At 53.9% G+C, this 16,898-nt stretch overlaps 1 protein-coding gene across 10 annotated transcripts in view; it reads left to right on the top strand.

Annotated features, from left to right (window-relative positions):
• The first annotated feature begins 535 nt into the window (after positions 1–535).
• The window catches only part of TLE3 (TLE family member 3, transcriptional corepressor), a 48,794-nt gene continuing 32,431 nt past the window's right edge, over positions 536–16,898 (top strand). For all 10 annotated transcript variants that reach the window (XM_060418548.1, XM_060418547.1, XM_027971540.2 and 7 more), the window contains exons 1-4: positions 536–1,657; positions 2,229–2,329; positions 2,883–2,946; positions 3,893–3,937. In XM_060418548.1, coding sequence (XP_060274531.1) covers positions 1,634–1,657; positions 2,229–2,329; positions 2,883–2,946; positions 3,893–3,937 — 234 coding nt within the window. In that variant the 5' untranslated portion in view covers positions 536–1,633. The remainder of the gene's footprint in view (positions 1,658–2,228; positions 2,330–2,882; positions 2,947–3,892; positions 3,938–16,898) is intronic.

Here is a 16,898-nt window from a genome sequence, read left to right as displayed (position 1 = left end):
ACATTAAAGTGACAAAGTGATTCTGTTTGTTTTATAGTATCTAATTGGGCTGCTTTGCAGACCTAATGAGATTAGAGGGAGGAATCGTTCGCCGCCACTGCAGAATAAACTGATACATTGCTACCAGCCACAGGTTTTGAGGACTGTACAGCTTGTCTCTCTTTCTTTTGTTGTTATTCTGTCTTTCCTCTTTTCCCCTCCCGCCAAATGATTATTTGCTAGTATATCGTGGGAAAAAAAAAAGAGAGGGGGGGGGAAACCACAGCAGCCCTGGACTATAATATATATCTATTTATTATATGTCTTTCGGTTAATTCCTGATCTGAGGAGCGCTGTTTTTCACTCCCATGCGAAAGTCACCAGCGGGTAGGGCCTGATTGCTACTTTTCATGCATAGTTTTAGACACAAGAGGGCATTGTGACGTCGCGCCCGGCGGCGCCCAGTCGCAGGCCGAGTCCGGCTGCCCCACGTGGGGGCCCCGAGCTCCCATTGGCCAGCGCCGGGCGAAGCTGCCACATTATTTTGTTACTTTTCAGTCCCTATTTGGAACTGCTCTCGCGGCAGTTCAGACCTCGTGCTCGTCCCACTCGCCTGTCTGTGTGTGGTATCCGCAGGTCCGGGGCACTTTTTTGGTGTGTGTGTGTGTGTGTGTGTGTGTGTGTGCGCGCGCGCGCGGGCGCGCGCGTTGGGTGTGTGTTGGGGGTGGGGGGGAGTGTCGGGGCACGGAGAGGAGAGCCGGGCCGAGGCGAAGGAAGGAAGCCGCAGAGCTCCTGGGTCTCGAGCTGCGTCTCCCCTCCGGCGCTCTTCTGCCTGCGCGCTCCGAGGCGGCGGTGGCGGCACCGAGCGCTCCTCGCTGGGGACTCGGCGCTCGAACTGGGAGCAGCGAGGACACTCTTGCGGCGGCTTCTAGTGCTTGCTGGAGTTAGGATGCCAGGGCGGTTGATTCCCACCCACTGAACGCGGAGTTTCCTCCTCGGCCCTGGGAAGGGCTTGCAGCGGCGGCGGCGGCGGCGGCAGTAGCAGACGGAACAGCAGGCTTTCCTCTCCGAGGGGGGGCGTCGAAGCGCCAGCGCCGGGCTCCCGCCCTCACCCTCCGCCGCTCCTGCGGCCCCAAGCCGCCACCTCGGTGCCTGCCTCCTTCCTCTTCTCGCCGAGAGCCGCCCCTGGGATCGGACCCGTGCGCCCCGGATGCTGGGGCTGCCCTGGCGCGCCCCCCTCCCGGCGCGACGCGCTGAGTGAACCGGAGGGCGCTCGCGCTTGCCCCAAGAGGGGCCCCCAGACCTCGGGACCCCGCGCCAGACCCGCCAGGGAGACGACGATGTCCGCGCAGCCCCCGGCTCTGACGCGCTCCACGCAGCGAGGGGAAGGCGGCCGGCCGCAGCTCGCGGAGCCCTAGGTGCACAAAGCCCGCGCCCGCCGACGACTTTGCCGCCTGCTCCTCGGCTCTTTGTCTCCGCTTGGTGCGAGCGCCGGACTCTCGGATTTCGGTGCGAGATCGGGCTGGGGGGGCCGGGGGCGAGCTCTCGGTTTCCCGGCCGCCCCCCGCTCGGGTTTGGCTCCCCCCTCCCCCGCACCTCCCCGGCCCGGGCTCTCTGCGCTTCCACGCTCTCGGAATCACGACCCCTCCCTGCCATGTATCCGCAAGGCAGACATCCGGTGAGTAATTGCAACTCGGTTTATTTAAGCATCTATCATGGCAGGGTAAACGAGGCAGTTTATCTGGCACCTCCATTTTGCTTGTTGCTACCTTTATGGTATGTGTGTGTGTGTGTGTGTGTGTGTGTGTGTGCGCGCGCGCGCGCGCGCGCGCGCTCACACAAAGGATGGGGATGGGGGGGCGCCGTAGAGAGAGGAGGTTAATTCCGCTCTAATGGCGTGAGGGGCTCCCAGTGTTCCTGGGGAACTGTTTGTTTTCATGCTATCCCCCGCCCCATCACCCAAGTCTCCCAACTCGCTCGTTGTGTCTCCTCTGTCCCCGTCTTACTTGGGAATAGGAGCCCCTTCGTAAAAGGGATAGGAGCCCCGCGGCCGAGAGGGAGAGATTAGGGCGCCCCCCTCCCCGTCGGGGACCGGAGAAACTTGTTGGGAAGGTTCTGGGCTTTGTGGGAGGCCCCTTTGGCTGAGGTGGGGGCGGGGGAGACCGGGGAAAGCCGCTGAGGGGCTTGGGCAGCTTGGAGCCGGGTCTGACGCCCCCGCCCCTCCCCTGTCTTGTCCTGGCCGGCTTCAGGCTCCCCATCAACCAGGGCAGCCAGGATTTAAATTCACGGTGGCTGAGTCTTGTGACAGGATCAAAGACGAATTCCAGTTCCTTCAAGCTCAATATCACAGGTAAGGCCTGTGGGGGCCGCCCCGGGGCTGGCAGGGCGGGGGCGTCCCCCCCGCGGCTCCTGCCACCACCCCTCGGGGACTGAGCGGGCTCTCGACCCCGGGGCGGCGGGGCAGCCCGGGCCTCCTCCTTTTGTTTCCCCTTTCCGAGCGCGGCGCCTTAACCCTTTGCTGCCGGCAGCCTCCCGGCTCCCCGTGCCGTTCCCGGGGTGAGGGAAGTTGAGGGATCGGGGCGCGAGCCGGCTCGCTCCGGGCTCGAGGGGTCGCGAGGGGTCGCGAGCCAGCGTCAGGGTCCCGGCCCCCACTCCACCCCACCCCGCGCCCCGGATAAGTTCACTCGCTCGGCCACGGGAAGTTTCAAGTTGTTACACTCCCCCCCCCCCCGCTGTGTCGGGGACCCACGTGCCCCTCCGCCCGAGGCTGCGGGATGAGGGGAGTACCCCCGGGGGTGGGTATCAGGAAAGTGGCCAAGTGGCTCTGAGACGCCCTAGGGGTTGGGGTCCCAGAGGAGGCTGTGCAGGCCCCAGGCCTGAGCCGGCTCCTCCTGCCCTCGTAGCCTCAAAGTGGAATACGACAAGCTGGCGAACGAGAAGACGGAGATGCAGCGCCATTATGTGATGGTGAGAGGCGGCTGGGACCCGGCCAGGGTGGCGTGGGCCTGGGGAGCCCTGCCCAGCCTCCGCGGGGCAGCCCCCGCAGCGGGTGTGGTCCGAGTGTGCCATCCGACCCTTTTTCACCAGCCTCCGTCAGCCCGGGCCACTTGGAGGAGGGTGGGTGAGAGGAGGGGCAGAGAAACCCAACCCCTCTCCTCGTACACTACCTTTGTGCGCCTTTGATTTGTGTTCTGAAGGTTTCCCCGAGGGCTGGTTGTCCTGTCTCAGGTTGGATAAAAGCCGTTCTTAGAGACCTCCTGGGAGTGTGTAGAAACTTCTCTGCTCTGCAGCCCTGGGATTTAGCCAGAGTGGGACATAAGACCTCTCCCCCTCCCTCGTTTTCTCCCTAGGGGTTCCTGAGAGTGGAGGAGCCTTTTGCCTCCATGCTCACTCAGGGATCACCCCACTGAGAATCTCATGGACCCTGGGGCAGTGTGTAGACGGGTCCTCCCTTTTCCCAGTGTCTCTTCCAGCAAGTTTTAATCTTCTGATGGTGAGGAGGGCGCTGGAGGTCCCTAAGTGGGACTCTTTGCACTGCTATCCATATAAGAGACCTTGGGCACATTGCTAAAGAACTCTGATAGGGCAAGCGGCCCCAGTGTACACACGATTGATTCCCTGTTGAACCCAAACATTGTATAAACAGGATATATGGCACAGGCAGGGCTGGTGGGAGGGAGGGCCCAACTCTTCTTACACTATTTATTGCACATAGGGTATTCTGTTGAGATGAGAACAACACTCCTGAGTCCTTCATCTCTTCAAGCCTCTTTGTAGCTGACTTTGGGGTTTGACTTAAACTTCTTTAGCAAATGTATCCTAAAAGTACCATTTGGCCAAAACCTTCTCCAAAGCTGATTCTGGAACACAGATCTTGGTGTTGTGCGTTAACGGCAGTTCTTTTTACTTTTAGTACTACGAGATGTCCTACGGTTTGAACATTGAGATGCACAAGCAGGTAAGTGCTTTAGGATATGTATCTAATTACAGATCCTGCTCTTGACAGGCAGGGTCTGAGGCTTGGTTGAGTTTTCAGACATGTTGAGCTTTTAGCATCCGAGCTTGTGAAGTTTGTCCTGGTCTTGGATCTTGGTGGAGGGGTAAGGAGCAAAAGGAAAGTTGTCTGTTCAGGATCCGCTTTACAAACTTCTGTAACCCAGAGGTGGCTGCTTTAATCTGTTTTAATGTAAAATTTACAAAAGGAAAGGCAGGAGGGTGTGTGTGTGTGTGTGTGTGTGTGTGTGCGCGTGCGTGCGTGCTTGCGTGTGTGTGCGCATGTGCAAAAATGTGATGTTCTGCCTTGATAAGATTAAACTTCAAGAGTCTTAAAAGCCAGGCTGAGCTGTCAAAATGTAAGGGGACAGGCTACCTACTGCTTAAAAATATAAATCCAGGAGGAGTTATAGCTTGGTACCTTCCGTATATGAGGCAACTTTCTCATCTCCATCTTAATCTAAAGGCTGCCTTGATCATTCCCATTTTCCAGGGGGAAGCTGAGAGGTGAAGTAACAAGCCCAGGGGCAGCCTAGCCAGGACTTCTGAGATGACTGGGGGTTGAGCTCAGCTTTGAAATCCTGAAGTCAAACCAGTTTAGCTGGTGTGTGATGGATATGTAAACTACCCTGTATTGTCACTCTTCTAATAACAGTATACCTCAAACTGGGCAAATACAAACACCTTTATCTCAGTGCATATCAGTAACTCTGTCCTGGGCGCTGGGCTGGGCTGTGGGAGAGGCCTGTTTGTATATTTGTCTTCCGAGGAGAGGCCGCCTATAGTTTGGCTTGGCCAGTGATTAGCGTTGACTTGGCATGGAGAAATGGCGCAGGCCGGTGGTTCTTTTTAACAATTGGTGTTCTTGAAATCTCAGAAGGCTGTTGACTCATTCTAGCCTTTGGTGACCGTGACTTGAATGGATTTTCTGCTCTAAATGAACAGTGGTTTACAAGGCTTAAATTTTGCTCTTTAAGGGGGCAGGACCCAGGGCAGGTGAGAAGGGCAGGTGACCTCTGGAATGCTTGTAGATTCCGCCTGCCCGCTCCAGTGGTTTCACAGCGAGCCTTTGGAATCCAGGTTCCTTCCCCTTCCTGGAGGGAACCCCAGTGTTGGGTGAAGGGCAGCCAGAAAGGGGGCCTGAGTTTGTTGAGGAATGTTGGGAGGCAGTCAGGGATTAGCTTTTTAGGGGGACATGGGAAAAGGCTACCAGGCTTTTACTTCTTGACCCACAAGAATCATAATCAGACACCAGTTTGTAAGTAAAGATGTTTGTCCTCTGGAGTATGGGCTAGAGACTGCCTAACTTTAAGTGGAACTGGCTGGATCCGACTAGTCCATTAAAAATGTGTGAAGTGAAACGGGGGTCCCAGGTGTTCGAGGACCTTGGGCTGTTATGCAAGATGCCACCTCCTCCCATTCTCCACCCCTCTTTTTTTGTCCTCAGTGCTTGGTATCTTGGGTGTGTTTAAAGAGGGTAATTGCAACCAGGTTTAAAATTTATAGCAGCCGTTCTTCTAAAAGCTTCGTAATTAAGGTGTAATATGTCGTTGCATGTTGAGGTCTGCATGGGTGGTGTTCCCTGTGTCTGTAAGTGGATGGTTCTTTGGCACCAAGAATCCACCTTGGCTGTTGGAGCAAAGCTGCTCCTGGAGTCCTGGGCCACTCTGAACCCAGGAAGAGTTATTCATCTTCCTAGTGCATTCAGTGGTGGGGTTTACATAAAGAAGCAGCTGCGTGCATCTGGGGCTTCTGGCCCGTCCCCAGACCCTGGGTTCTTAGGAGGAGAATGCTTGAGGTTTGGCGACATGATTTCATTTAATCCTCTGAGCTGCCAGAGGGAGATAGATGTCTTCTTTGCCCCCTTTTTATAGGCGAGGAAACCGAGGCTTTAGGGAAGCCAGGAGGGCAGAGATGGGACTTAAATGTGGGCCTCTGGCTTCCAGAACGAGCACTTTACCCTGTTTGCCACTCACCTTTGCCTTGGAGCCTCAGCTCCCACTTGCTTCCCAGCAGGACTGTCTGTGCTCTGAGCACAGTGCCTGTGCTGGGTTTCCGGCAACCTCTGAGTTGGGTGAAATCGCCCTGTGGCTGTGGAGGAACAAAGAGGCAAGGAGGTGAAGAAACGCTGCACTAAGACATGCAGTCCTGACCTCCTGGGGCTGGCCACCTCCCTAGGCTTGCGAGGGTTCTGCAGAAGAAAACCGGCCACTAATTGTAGTGTGGGTCTTGGGTGCATTTGGCGGATGGTGGTTAGGCCTGAGCAAACAAGTTTATCAGCTGACCTGTTTAGCGGTTGACTGGTGTTTTATCTGCACACACAATCAAGTGACTGGAGTGCTTGAATTATTCATGCAGTGTCCTGCCCTCTAGACTTGACTGTTCGTGTGATTACATCTGCCTGGAACAAGCAGGCTGGATTCTTCATCTTGAAGCTCAGGGGTGGGGGTGGGGACTGTCTGTACTTTTATATAATAGATGATCTCCAGAGCTAGCACCTTGGGAAGTGTGGCAGCCCTCAGCCAGCTCACACACACATGCACACATACACACACGTGTGCGTGCGCACACCCCTCTTACCAACACCACCACGTATTTTTTTCAGAAGCCCTTCTTTGCTGGCTCAATGGGAAATGCTTGTTAGTTTGGAACCTCAGGTTCTGCCAGATGGGCCTGAGTATTGACAGAGGGCAGCTGATGAGGTACGTCCAGCCAGTCTTTACTTTACTGAGAGGTTACACTCACTGTGGCTGGCTCCCTTCCTGGCTGTGTCTCTGTCTCCCTCTGTGTTCTTTTTCCAAGCTGTCGAATGAATCCCAGAGAACACAGTCGATGGTTTTCTCCTCCCCTTCTCGGTTTCCCTCCCTAATTGTGGCAAAGCAGAGATTACAGAATCATGGGCCTGGCCTGAGATTTCAAGAGGTCACCCACCTCCTCCAAGCCTCTGCTTCTAGGCAGGATGTCAAGGGTGATTCAGCAAGGCCAGGGAGGTGATGATGGCTGGCCAGCTCATCAGTTCCCATCTTGTTCCCACAGAGGCTGACACTCTCCAGTGTCAGCCACAAATCACAAAGCCAGCGTGGAAACAGGCGCTCCAGAGCAATTGCAGTGCGTAGGGTTTGAGGCACTGATGCTCTGAGAAGCTGGGTCAGGCTGCCTTTTCACCCCTTGCTGGTGATCACTGAGGTTTTGGAAGAGCACTGGAGGCCTATTGATTTGGGGAATGTGTCATGCCCCCACTTTCCCATCACCAAGCAGCCCTTCCTCTGACCTTCTGTTCTAACTGGGAGAGCCCTTTGGCTTCTTCTGCAAACCTTTCAAGGTCCAGATGAAGGAACTAAGGCCCAGGCAGGGGAGCTGAGGTTTCCAGATCCATCCAGTCCAGTAAGTTACCAGAGGAGCTGCTGTTACCACTTCTCCTCCCGACCCAGCTCTCTTAGCAAAACTCAAGAAATGAAGAGTGCTCGTTTACTAACTAATAGCACTCTGTGTCTTTAATTACCATTGCTGCTTTCTGCGTTATTATCTCAGGAGGTTAAGGCTACAGACCTGGCGACACCAAAGTCCAAAGTCCCCCATTTCGGGTTGTATAACCATATCAGCTGAATCGCCTCTGCCTGCCCAGGGTCCTCTTCTGAACCGCCAGCTATTTGCACAACTAATGATTCATCGCGCCTGGTAATGAACACAGTGCATAGCCAGCAATCCCGGAGGGAAGGCTCACAGGCACGGTGAGGTGGTGAAGCCTGTGAATCTCTCACCCGAGGATGGGGATGGCCCAGGGGGTGGCCGTGGACATGGCTGAAAAGGGAGATGGAACATTTTCACGTACTACTTCCCCTCCCTGGGCCCTCACACCCACATGAAAAGGGGCTTGGGCTGAAAGCTTGGGGGCTTGGGCTGCCCTCTGTCAAAGCTTCAGTCATAACATCTGGAAGTTCTGTGGCCACTGTAAAGGTGTGAGGAGCGAGAGGGGACCAGCAGATGATGAAGTTACCAAAACCCTGCCCAGGAGTCGAGTCAGTCTGGGTGGGGAGAAGCTGGGACACTCAAATTGAAGGGGACGTATTTCTTCATACTAGGGCAGTCCCTGTTTGTGTGGCATCTGTGAGTTGAGCTAAGAAAAAATACCTTTGAGTATCATTTATTTTGGTCAGAATATTGGCATCCGGGAACCCCTCTAAAGACTCAATTTCCTTCTGACGTTTTTGCCTTGTTGCTCTTCTCCAGAGCTGTCTCTTCTCTCATCCTCTTCAGCAGTGGATTAGGGTATCTGCCTCGCTCCACTTTGGGGTCCACCAAGTTGAAAGCTCCCTTCACCCTGTCCTGTCCACCTAGGAAGAACCTGCACCCTGGACCCTCAAGGCTGCCGTCTCTGGACACTATTGCTTCTTGTTTGTGGAGCCGTCAGAGTGAGGGTCTGTGTGCTTTCTGGCTCTTTTCCTTCTTATCCACGCTATTATTGAAATGATCTGGGAGATGGGCACGTGGTCCCCACCAATCATGGGAACTGGTCCCAGATGAGGACCTGGCTCCTTATTGAAGACTCTTCATGAATCCTGCTGGACCAGGAGCTCCTCTTTCTGTCTGTGGCTTCCTCCTTTCCCTCATACAGGAAGGGGCTAGTCTTGTGTCAGAGATCCTTTTTTTCCTTTTTGTTGTTGAAGTAAGTCAGTCAGGATGGATTCCCTTTTTCTTCCTGTGTGGGGAAGATGTTTTTCATCTCATTTGTACAAAGTCCTGGGATACCAGGGAAAGGTGTTCCAGGCCAGACCTCAGTGGGGTGTCCCACTGGTCTGCATGCACGAAGTCTCAGTATCTGTGGGGAGCCCCTCTGTTGAGGTCTCCTATGTGTGCTTTGCACATAATAGGTGCCCGGTAAACACATTGCTTTTTCTTTGCCCAGGATTACTGTGGTGTCAGAGGGTGGAATTCCCATTCCCCCAGCCTTGTGAGTAGGAGGAGGGGGGGTTGCTCTTGCGGGGCTTCCTCCTACTTCCTCCTCTGGCTCAGCATCCAGGTTCTTCATCAGTCAAATGAGGGGGTTGGACTGATTCCCAAAACGGGTATTAGGGGCCTGGGATGTGCTGGGTGTGGGCTAGGGCTGGTTTCACAGACACCCTTCCCTCCTCTGGGGAGTCGGGCATCTAAATAAGTCATTGCAATGCAGTGAGGTAAGTGCTAACCGGGCCAGTGTCATGGGAGGAGCCCCGGGGGACAGAGCAGCTCATTCTTCCTGGGAAAGGGGAGTCGGGTCAGAGAAGACTACACCGGTGGGCTCAGGACTGTTACCTGAGCTGAGTCTTAAAGCGAGGGCCGTGTTCATTAGGCAGGCGCGCCCGGAGGCTCCTCTGGCGGTGGCAGCAGCCCTTGGAAACACAGCGCTATGTGGTGTCCCGGAGCCACAAGTCTGCAAGTCTTGGGAACCGGCCCGGGGGAGGGGAGGAGGGACACCACTTGGGGCGGGAGGCGAGGTGGTGACATGTTGCAGCGAAGTGATCCCCAAGGCCTCTCGGCGCTCACACTCACTGCTCTGTGGCTCCTCGTCCCCAGATGGCTCTCCAAGGCTGGCCCGCGTCCATCTGCCGGGCTGGGGGGAGGTGGGGGCCGCTCCCTGCAGTCTGTCTCCCTCCCCTGCTGGCTACCCCACCATCATCTGCTGGTTTGAACTTTATCCCCCAAAGTGGCATTGTCTTCTCGCTCATGTTGGTAATTCTGTAATGACTGGTTATGACCCGCCCCCTCCCCCATATTTAATTCTCATCAGCCCAGCTCTCCACTTTGCTATTAATGATAGCAAGCCAGCAAAATAGCTTTCAACATGCCATTGACAGTCTGGTTTAAGAGAGCACTTGAAGTAGTGCTAGACAGCTGAAAGCACCCATAATTGTGTACCAGAGTGAGAACCGCGCGCTCAAGGGCCTTGTTTTTATATGCTTAAAGGGACAATATCTTGTTTTCAACAAATGCTCTCCGAGACTCACAGCCAAGATGCGTTCTCTCCCCTTCTCTCTTTGCTTTTCTCCCTTGGCTTTTGTTTTTTTTTTCCTCTTGCCTTTCAAAAGAAATGTTCCCTCTCAAGTTGAGGCTAAGGAGAAACTTAGGGAAGGGGGGATTTCCTGCCACCGCAGAAGTAAGGTCTGGGGTGCCACCCACTGCAGGCAGCCTGTGGGGTATGCGGTGGAGGGGGGGTGGGGGCCTCCCCTGAGGGTCTTTTGGAGGAGGTAATGGGGGGGGGTTGCAGTTCTCCCCAGCAGTGATACAGAGTTCTTCGGTGGGTAAGGATGTTGCCTGGTGAGCATGAGGGTGGAGTGGGGCAGGCTTCCAAGATGTCACCTTGTTACCGTGGATGAGCAGGCAGAGGCCACCTGAGGGAGAAAGGGGTTGGCCTTTGGGGAGTCAGATTAGAACCTTCTAAGCTCTTGAAAGGAGATTCTAGGAGGCCCTTCTGTACAGAGGTCCCTCAGGAAATCATGAGGATGAGTAGGGCAGGGACCTGCCTTCTGCAGGGGACATTCATCCCAGCTTCAGGGATTAACAGGGGGACCCATTGACTCAGCCCTGAAGATTCTGCCTGAGAACAAATACCTCCTTCCACTTAACCCCACCGACATCATGACTTTGATGGTGCAGTAGACTTTTGAGAAGGGGTTCCCTTCACTGCTATAACCAAAACCTTCCCTGACCCATTACAGGGTGAAGGAAGAACAGAGTTCCTAGCAGTGGGGCTGAGATGACCAGGGAGCCCTGTTGGGGTTGAGTCTGGCTGTGGCCGTGGCCTTGTCTCCTTAGAGGGGCCCCATTTTGTTCACCTGCCACGTGAGGGACACGGGTGGGATACTGGGGCAGCTGCTGCCACCTCTAGACACTGCCAAGAGAAAGCCTTTATCGAAGACAGTGAAAATTCTGATCTATAGTTAGAGACTATAATAATACAGGCTTTCGTATTTGCGGAGCACTTGTTTGCAAAGCAGATAAGACGTTTTTGTCTTAGAAACCTAAACTCACAGGCATGTGGGTCCAGGACAAACACACCAGGAGGAAAGCGTCAGAGCGTGTCAGGAAAGGCCTGGGGTGTGAAGATGACCTGTATGCTTCAGGGTGCCCCCAGGCTGTGTTCCTAAGCTGGGGCTGGGGTGGGAGGGGAGCGTGTGGAGCAGCAGTGAGTCTGTGAGCAGGGTGAGGGACAAGACCATTTTGTGTTCACAGAGGCTTCTGAGCCCATTGTGGGTGCACGGTGTGTATTTTGTGGGGGACTCGGACTGTTGGGCTTCCCTGGTGGCTCAGGCCAGGGAAAGAATCTGCCTGCAATGCAGGAGACCCTGGTTCGATCCCTGGGTTAGAAAGGTCCCCTGGAGGAGGAAATGGCAACCCACTCCGGTATTCTTGCCTGGGAAATCCTGTGGTTAGAGAAGGGGCCTGGCGGGCTATAGGGCTTCCCTCATTGCTCAGTTGGTAAAGAATCCGCCTGCAGTGCAGGAGAGCCCAATTCGATTCCTGGGTACGGAGTATCCCCTGGAGGAGGGAATGGCTACCCACTCTCGTATTCTGATCTGGGGAATCCCATCAACTGTGTAGTCCATGGGGTCACAAATAGTTGGACACGACAGCGACTTTCACGTGATGGGCTACAGTCCATGGGGTTGCAAAGACTCTGACATGACTTAGCAACTGAGCACGCACAAGCAGGCACAGACCAGGACTGTTACATTCCAGTTTTGGGGGGCCGCTCCCTGACCCTTTGTAATATCACTGACCTTCTGGGAATGTTGCCAGGCTTAAGAAATATGTGTAATAAACCTGTATTTTAATGTGTCTTTAATAGGCTTACGCGCTTCCCCCCACCTCCCCTTCACATGACAGGACAGTGTGAAAGGGGAAGAAAGGAGAGGGGTGAAGAACCAGATACTTGGGGAAAGATGATAAAGCAGAGGTATGAGGGGATAAGGAATGGGGAAGAGCCGGGAAAGCATGCTGGATTTAGATTATAGGAGGACATGAGCAGCAGGAAGCAAGGGTTAATGGCTTGGAGGTAACTTAGTCAGTGATGCTTGTCATGCCTTAGCTATCTATATGGGCCTGGAGTTCCAAGTGCCGGGGCCTTATCTCATTGCCCTTTTAAATCCTTGATAACCATTGTTCACAGCTCTTCGACTTTTTTTTTTTTCTTTTAATTCCGAATGAGAACTTCTTAGTTTGCACTGGAAGGCTATGTCTTCCCTCAAACACAAATAGAGTTCTTTCCAACTCTATGCAACAAGGGGCAGGGGAGGGGATTCTTCCTGCCTGGTCAGCTGGGGAAGCTTTCTTTGGTTTTAAATGCCTTCACCAGCCAGCCAGTAGGTGAGGATGGTGTGACGAAGGGTTGGAGGAGGGGCCCCTTACCCAGTCTCCCAGGGCTTCTTAAAGGAGAGCCCTTAACAAATCTGTTCTTCTCCTGGTTTGAAACAACATCTTGGCAGATGGTTTGGGAATCAGTGGTGATATCTGCTGGGGAGGAGCAAGGCAGTTTAGCGTAGACTGGGGAACCAGGACAGGAGTCCGTCCTCCAGCTGAGGTGGGGCTGGGTACAGGCTCTGTCGGACTTCCTGCCCAGGAAGACGTCGGGCCGCCTCACGGGCCTGGGAGAAGCTACGTGTGTCTGCTAAAGTCACTTCAGTCATGTCCAACTCTGTGTGGCCCTGTGGAGAAGCTGCAGCTGATACCAAATGGTCTAGAGTGAGGGGCTGAATGGGCTGCTGGGAAGACATACAGATGAGATGAGGCAGATGGAGGTGGTGAGCTGGCCGGGGCCTGATTGGTCAGTGGGTGCTTTAGCATCTCCTTAAACTCTTCCTCTGAGAAGAGACAGGGACTCTTGCTCAGAGCTCCATCACCCGTGGAGAGGCCTGCAGACTGGCGTCTTCTCGCTTGGCCTAAGAGCAGGAGTCCTAGGGTGTGACTCTGGAGGGACTGAGGTCAGGGACCCTGTCTCCCGGGGCCTCCCACTTCATCCCAGGGAAACAGCTCTCTACGAAGCCAGCCCGAAATGAGGAGCATTAGAGCCCCAGAGAGGCACCCTGCCCTTGCCAGGGTGCTCCCCCTGTTGGCTTGACTCTGGCCGTGTCACCTGGGAAGTGTGTGTGGCACCATGGAGCTCAGTCTGCAGGGATCCCTTAAGGTGGTTGTGTGTGTGTGATCATCTCTCTTAGCCCTTTTTATCTTTTTTAATTTAATTTGTCTGTGCTGGGACTTAGTTGTGGCCTGTGGGATCTAGGTCCCTCACCAGAGATGGAACACAGGCTCCCTTCATTGGAGCTTGGAGTCTTAGCCGCTGGACTACCAGGAAGTCCCTGTGTTATCCATTTTTTGGTTTCTCATCTCTTACCTGATTCCTACCCCCTCCTTCTCAAAGGACCACCTTTCCCTGGCTTTCTCTCTGTCCCTCTGACCACATCCCTGTCTCAGTCATCTGGCTCTACAGGAATATTGGGCCTTTCCCAGACCTCCAGGTGATAGGTTATTGATAAAGCCTTTTTCACAAAGGTGCCGGTGGAATCAGAGTTTCGTCATCAGAAGTCAGTTGGTTCTCAAAGAGGGGATCCTGGGAAGTTAGGGGCAGAGTATCAGGATCTGGAAACTGGCCAGACCTGGTGGCTAAGAATCAGACTTTGGAGTCAGACAAACTTAGGTTTGAGTCCTCAATCAGGGTCTACTGGCTGTGTAACTTGGTGGCCCATTTGTCCTCTGTGAACTTGAATTTGTAACAGAGGTGATGAGGATGCCTGCCTACCTTTAGAGCAGTGTTGCCTGGTAGAACTTTCTGCAGTCATGGAAATGTCTGTCTTATTGTTCAGTATGGCGGCCACCAGCCGCATGGGGCTCTTGAGCCTTGGAGTGTGTCTGCTGTGACCGAGGAACTGAGTTTTGAGTTGAACTTTAGTGAACATTCACTAGCCTCGAGTGGCCGGCGGCATCATAGATGGGCCTGTGCGTGTATAGTGTTTTGAGGGTGATGTGAGATGATGTATTGACTCCTTTGTGTGTGGGGAGACCTCAACAAGGGCTTCTCACAACGGGACAGTCCCTGGAGCTGCCAAGGCCTTGGTGTTGCTAACGTTGTAAGACTTCCCAGAGCCCTTTCTCATTTGTGACTGGTTGGCTCCACCATGCCAGCCCTACGGTGTAGACACCTGAAGCCCCATCTCACAGTAGGAACACGGGTGTTTCAAGTTTAAGTGACTGACTTGTGGTCTCACGGTCGACCAGGGGCGGGTTCAGAACTGGAAACTAGGCTCGTTTCATTTGGACCAGTGATCTTTATCCAGAGGCCACAGCAAAGTGTGGTCTTTTGTGGTCTGCCCACTGGCCCACCTCCAGACCCACCTGTGCGTCAGGGCTTCAATTCCAGTGTTGGGAAGTCCTCAGACAGAGATTTTAAGAATTCAGTGAAATGTAAGCGTCAGTGATGCGTAGACCAGGGTTTCTCGCCCTGGGCACTGTTGGCATTTGGGGGTCAGATGATTCTTTGTGGTGGGGTTGTCCTGGGATGTTTAGCAGCATTGCTCTGCCTCCTGATTCCAGTGGCACCACTTCAGCTGTGACACCCCAGAATGTCTCTAGACACTGCCACATGTCCCCAGGGGAGCCAAAGCTGCCCTGCTCTAGAACCCGCGGTGGAGGAGGGGGAAGTCTGGCTCTAGGGCCCCTGCCTTGCTGTGTGACCTTGGGCAGCCAGGCCCTCTCTGGGCTGTTTTCTTCATCTGTAAAGTGAGATGTTGAATGTGCTGGCGATTTGGGAGGAGGCCAGCCCGAGAGGGAGCCGATCATATAAACAAGTTCCGAAATACCTGATCTTGACTTTTACGGCCTATGAAATGCCACCAGCCCTGCCATCTTTGTCTGGGGAAGCGAGGCCCCTCTGACACTTTTAAACTAGGAAGAGGACTTGTTCTTGGGTTGTGAACTTGGTGGTGAGGGTAAAATGGGGCTGTTTCTGCCCACAGACAGTCTGTTAAGGAATACTCTGACATCCTGCTTTCCCCTTCCTGCCCCCCAGGTTTCCCAGAAAGCCCCATCCTTAAAATTCATAGCCAATGCTTCATTTGTAGCACTGACCTTACAGGGAGACCCCCAAAATTTAACGAGCTGCCTCTGCAAGGGTAATATGACTTTTACAGCCTGTTGAGGGGCAAAGGGAGATTTGCATAATGTTCCAAGGGGGATTAGGTGGCTGGGGGTTGCCATGGCAACCCCACAGGGATGAATTGAGAATTTTTCCTCCTGGCAGGAGTTGGCCAATGGAGTCTGGGAAGGTGGGGGAGGGGGCCTGGGGTTATCTGAGGGGAGGGAGGGAGAGATGGGGAGGGGAGGGAGAGTGGGGAGGGGGTTGGTGGGTTGGTCGTGCCGGGGATGAATGGACAGTGTTGGGAGAAGCTGTAATTTGAAAAGACTTGCCCTGTTTCATCTATACAAGCAGGCTCTTTGAGGACCATTCCCTGGAGTGGGGGTGGGAGGCGGGCAGAGTTTAATGTGTTTTAGAAACCAAGAAATTAAAGCGAACAAATATTTAAAGATTATTGGATCTTGTTAATAGGAAGCCCGGTGGATAGAAACTGAGAGTCTGAGAAATGAAAGTCTTAGAGGCAGAGAGGGACTTGGCTGTCAAATTTCCAGGTCCCTCCCATGGAGTGGTGTCCACCCCCATGTGTCTGTAGGGTTGGAGTTGAATGCTCTGCAGGACAGGGTACTCACTTGCACGCAGCACTGTTTGGTTTTGAGAGCACTGAACATTATCTTGAACCCAAATCTGCCTCATTTATGCAACAGAAGCTGAGGTCCTAGCACAGGACACACCTGGGGCAGGCATGCAGGTCTCCAGACATCGCATTGCCAGCTCTTTCCAGGGTTAGTGGCCCACCACCACCCCGCTCCACTCCCTCACTTCCTCAAAGCATCACTGTTCCCAGTTCCCTTCCTCCCTGGACTCTTGGCAGAAAGTGTCTAAGGTTTCTGGTGAGCACACAAAAGGAAGGTGAGACTCCTTTCAGTGGAGCACACAGCAGGGTCATGTCACACCTAGGCCCCAAGATTCCCTCACCTTTCATCTGCCCTTGCCAGGTGAGGGCTGCCATCCTTACTCTGTGAAGGGCGTGGGGGCCAGTGTCAGAGGCCAGCCTCCAGCAGCATCCCTGCCCTCCCCCAGGAGACAGATCCTCAGGGTCATCCCAGGGCTGGGCCTTTTCTTGTTCCAAGCCCTCCCGGCATAAAGAATTCAGCAGGCTTCCTCGGAAGCATAAATATTTAATGGCGTTGTAGTTATATATAATTTGATCAATATGTCAGTGCTAAAAGGGCCTTTAAGGAGGCTCACCTATCATTGAGTGATCTGTGATGTAAACCTCCCCAGCCCCTCCAGGAGCAGGGGTCATTATCTCCCTGGCTGCTAAGTGGGTCATTTATTCACCCCCTTCTTAAAGATACCCTGGAACTGTTCTCTCACTGAGCCTGTACATGGTAGGGATGGAGCAGGGCCTGGGAGCCCTGCCCTGGCTTTTGCTGGAGGCCTCATCCCTCCCTGGACTTCCTTCTCTGTGGTGATAAAACACCCACTTATTTCATTTCCGTGCTCTCTGAGTTTGGTCCGAGGAGAAACTGCCTGGCAAGGAATTTCATCTTGTAGTCCAATAATCGAGGGCCTATCAATTTAGAATTGCCTAGGAAATGCAGTGGGATATTTTAAGGTAAAATTGCTCGGCTGCATTGTTCTGGAATCTTATAATATTTGATTGCTGGGTGACTGTGGCACCTGGCTGCTGGCGCTTCTGCCTTCTGCGCGGCCTCCAATCTCTCCCTCTGCCCCTGTGATGTTACTTCAAGGTGAGATAGACTCACTTTGAACACCCCAGGACGTGTGTCAGAGAGCTAGGTAAAACCTGATTCAAATT

The sequence above is a fragment of the Ovis aries genome, chromosome 7, assembly GCF_016772045.2.
Source record: "Ovis aries strain OAR_USU_Benz2616 breed Rambouillet chromosome 7, ARS-UI_Ramb_v3.0, whole genome shotgun sequence".
In the NCBI taxonomy this organism is placed as follows: Eukaryota; Metazoa; Chordata; class Mammalia; order Artiodactyla; family Bovidae; genus Ovis; species Ovis aries.
This window is presented reverse-complemented; position numbering and strand designations above follow the sequence as displayed.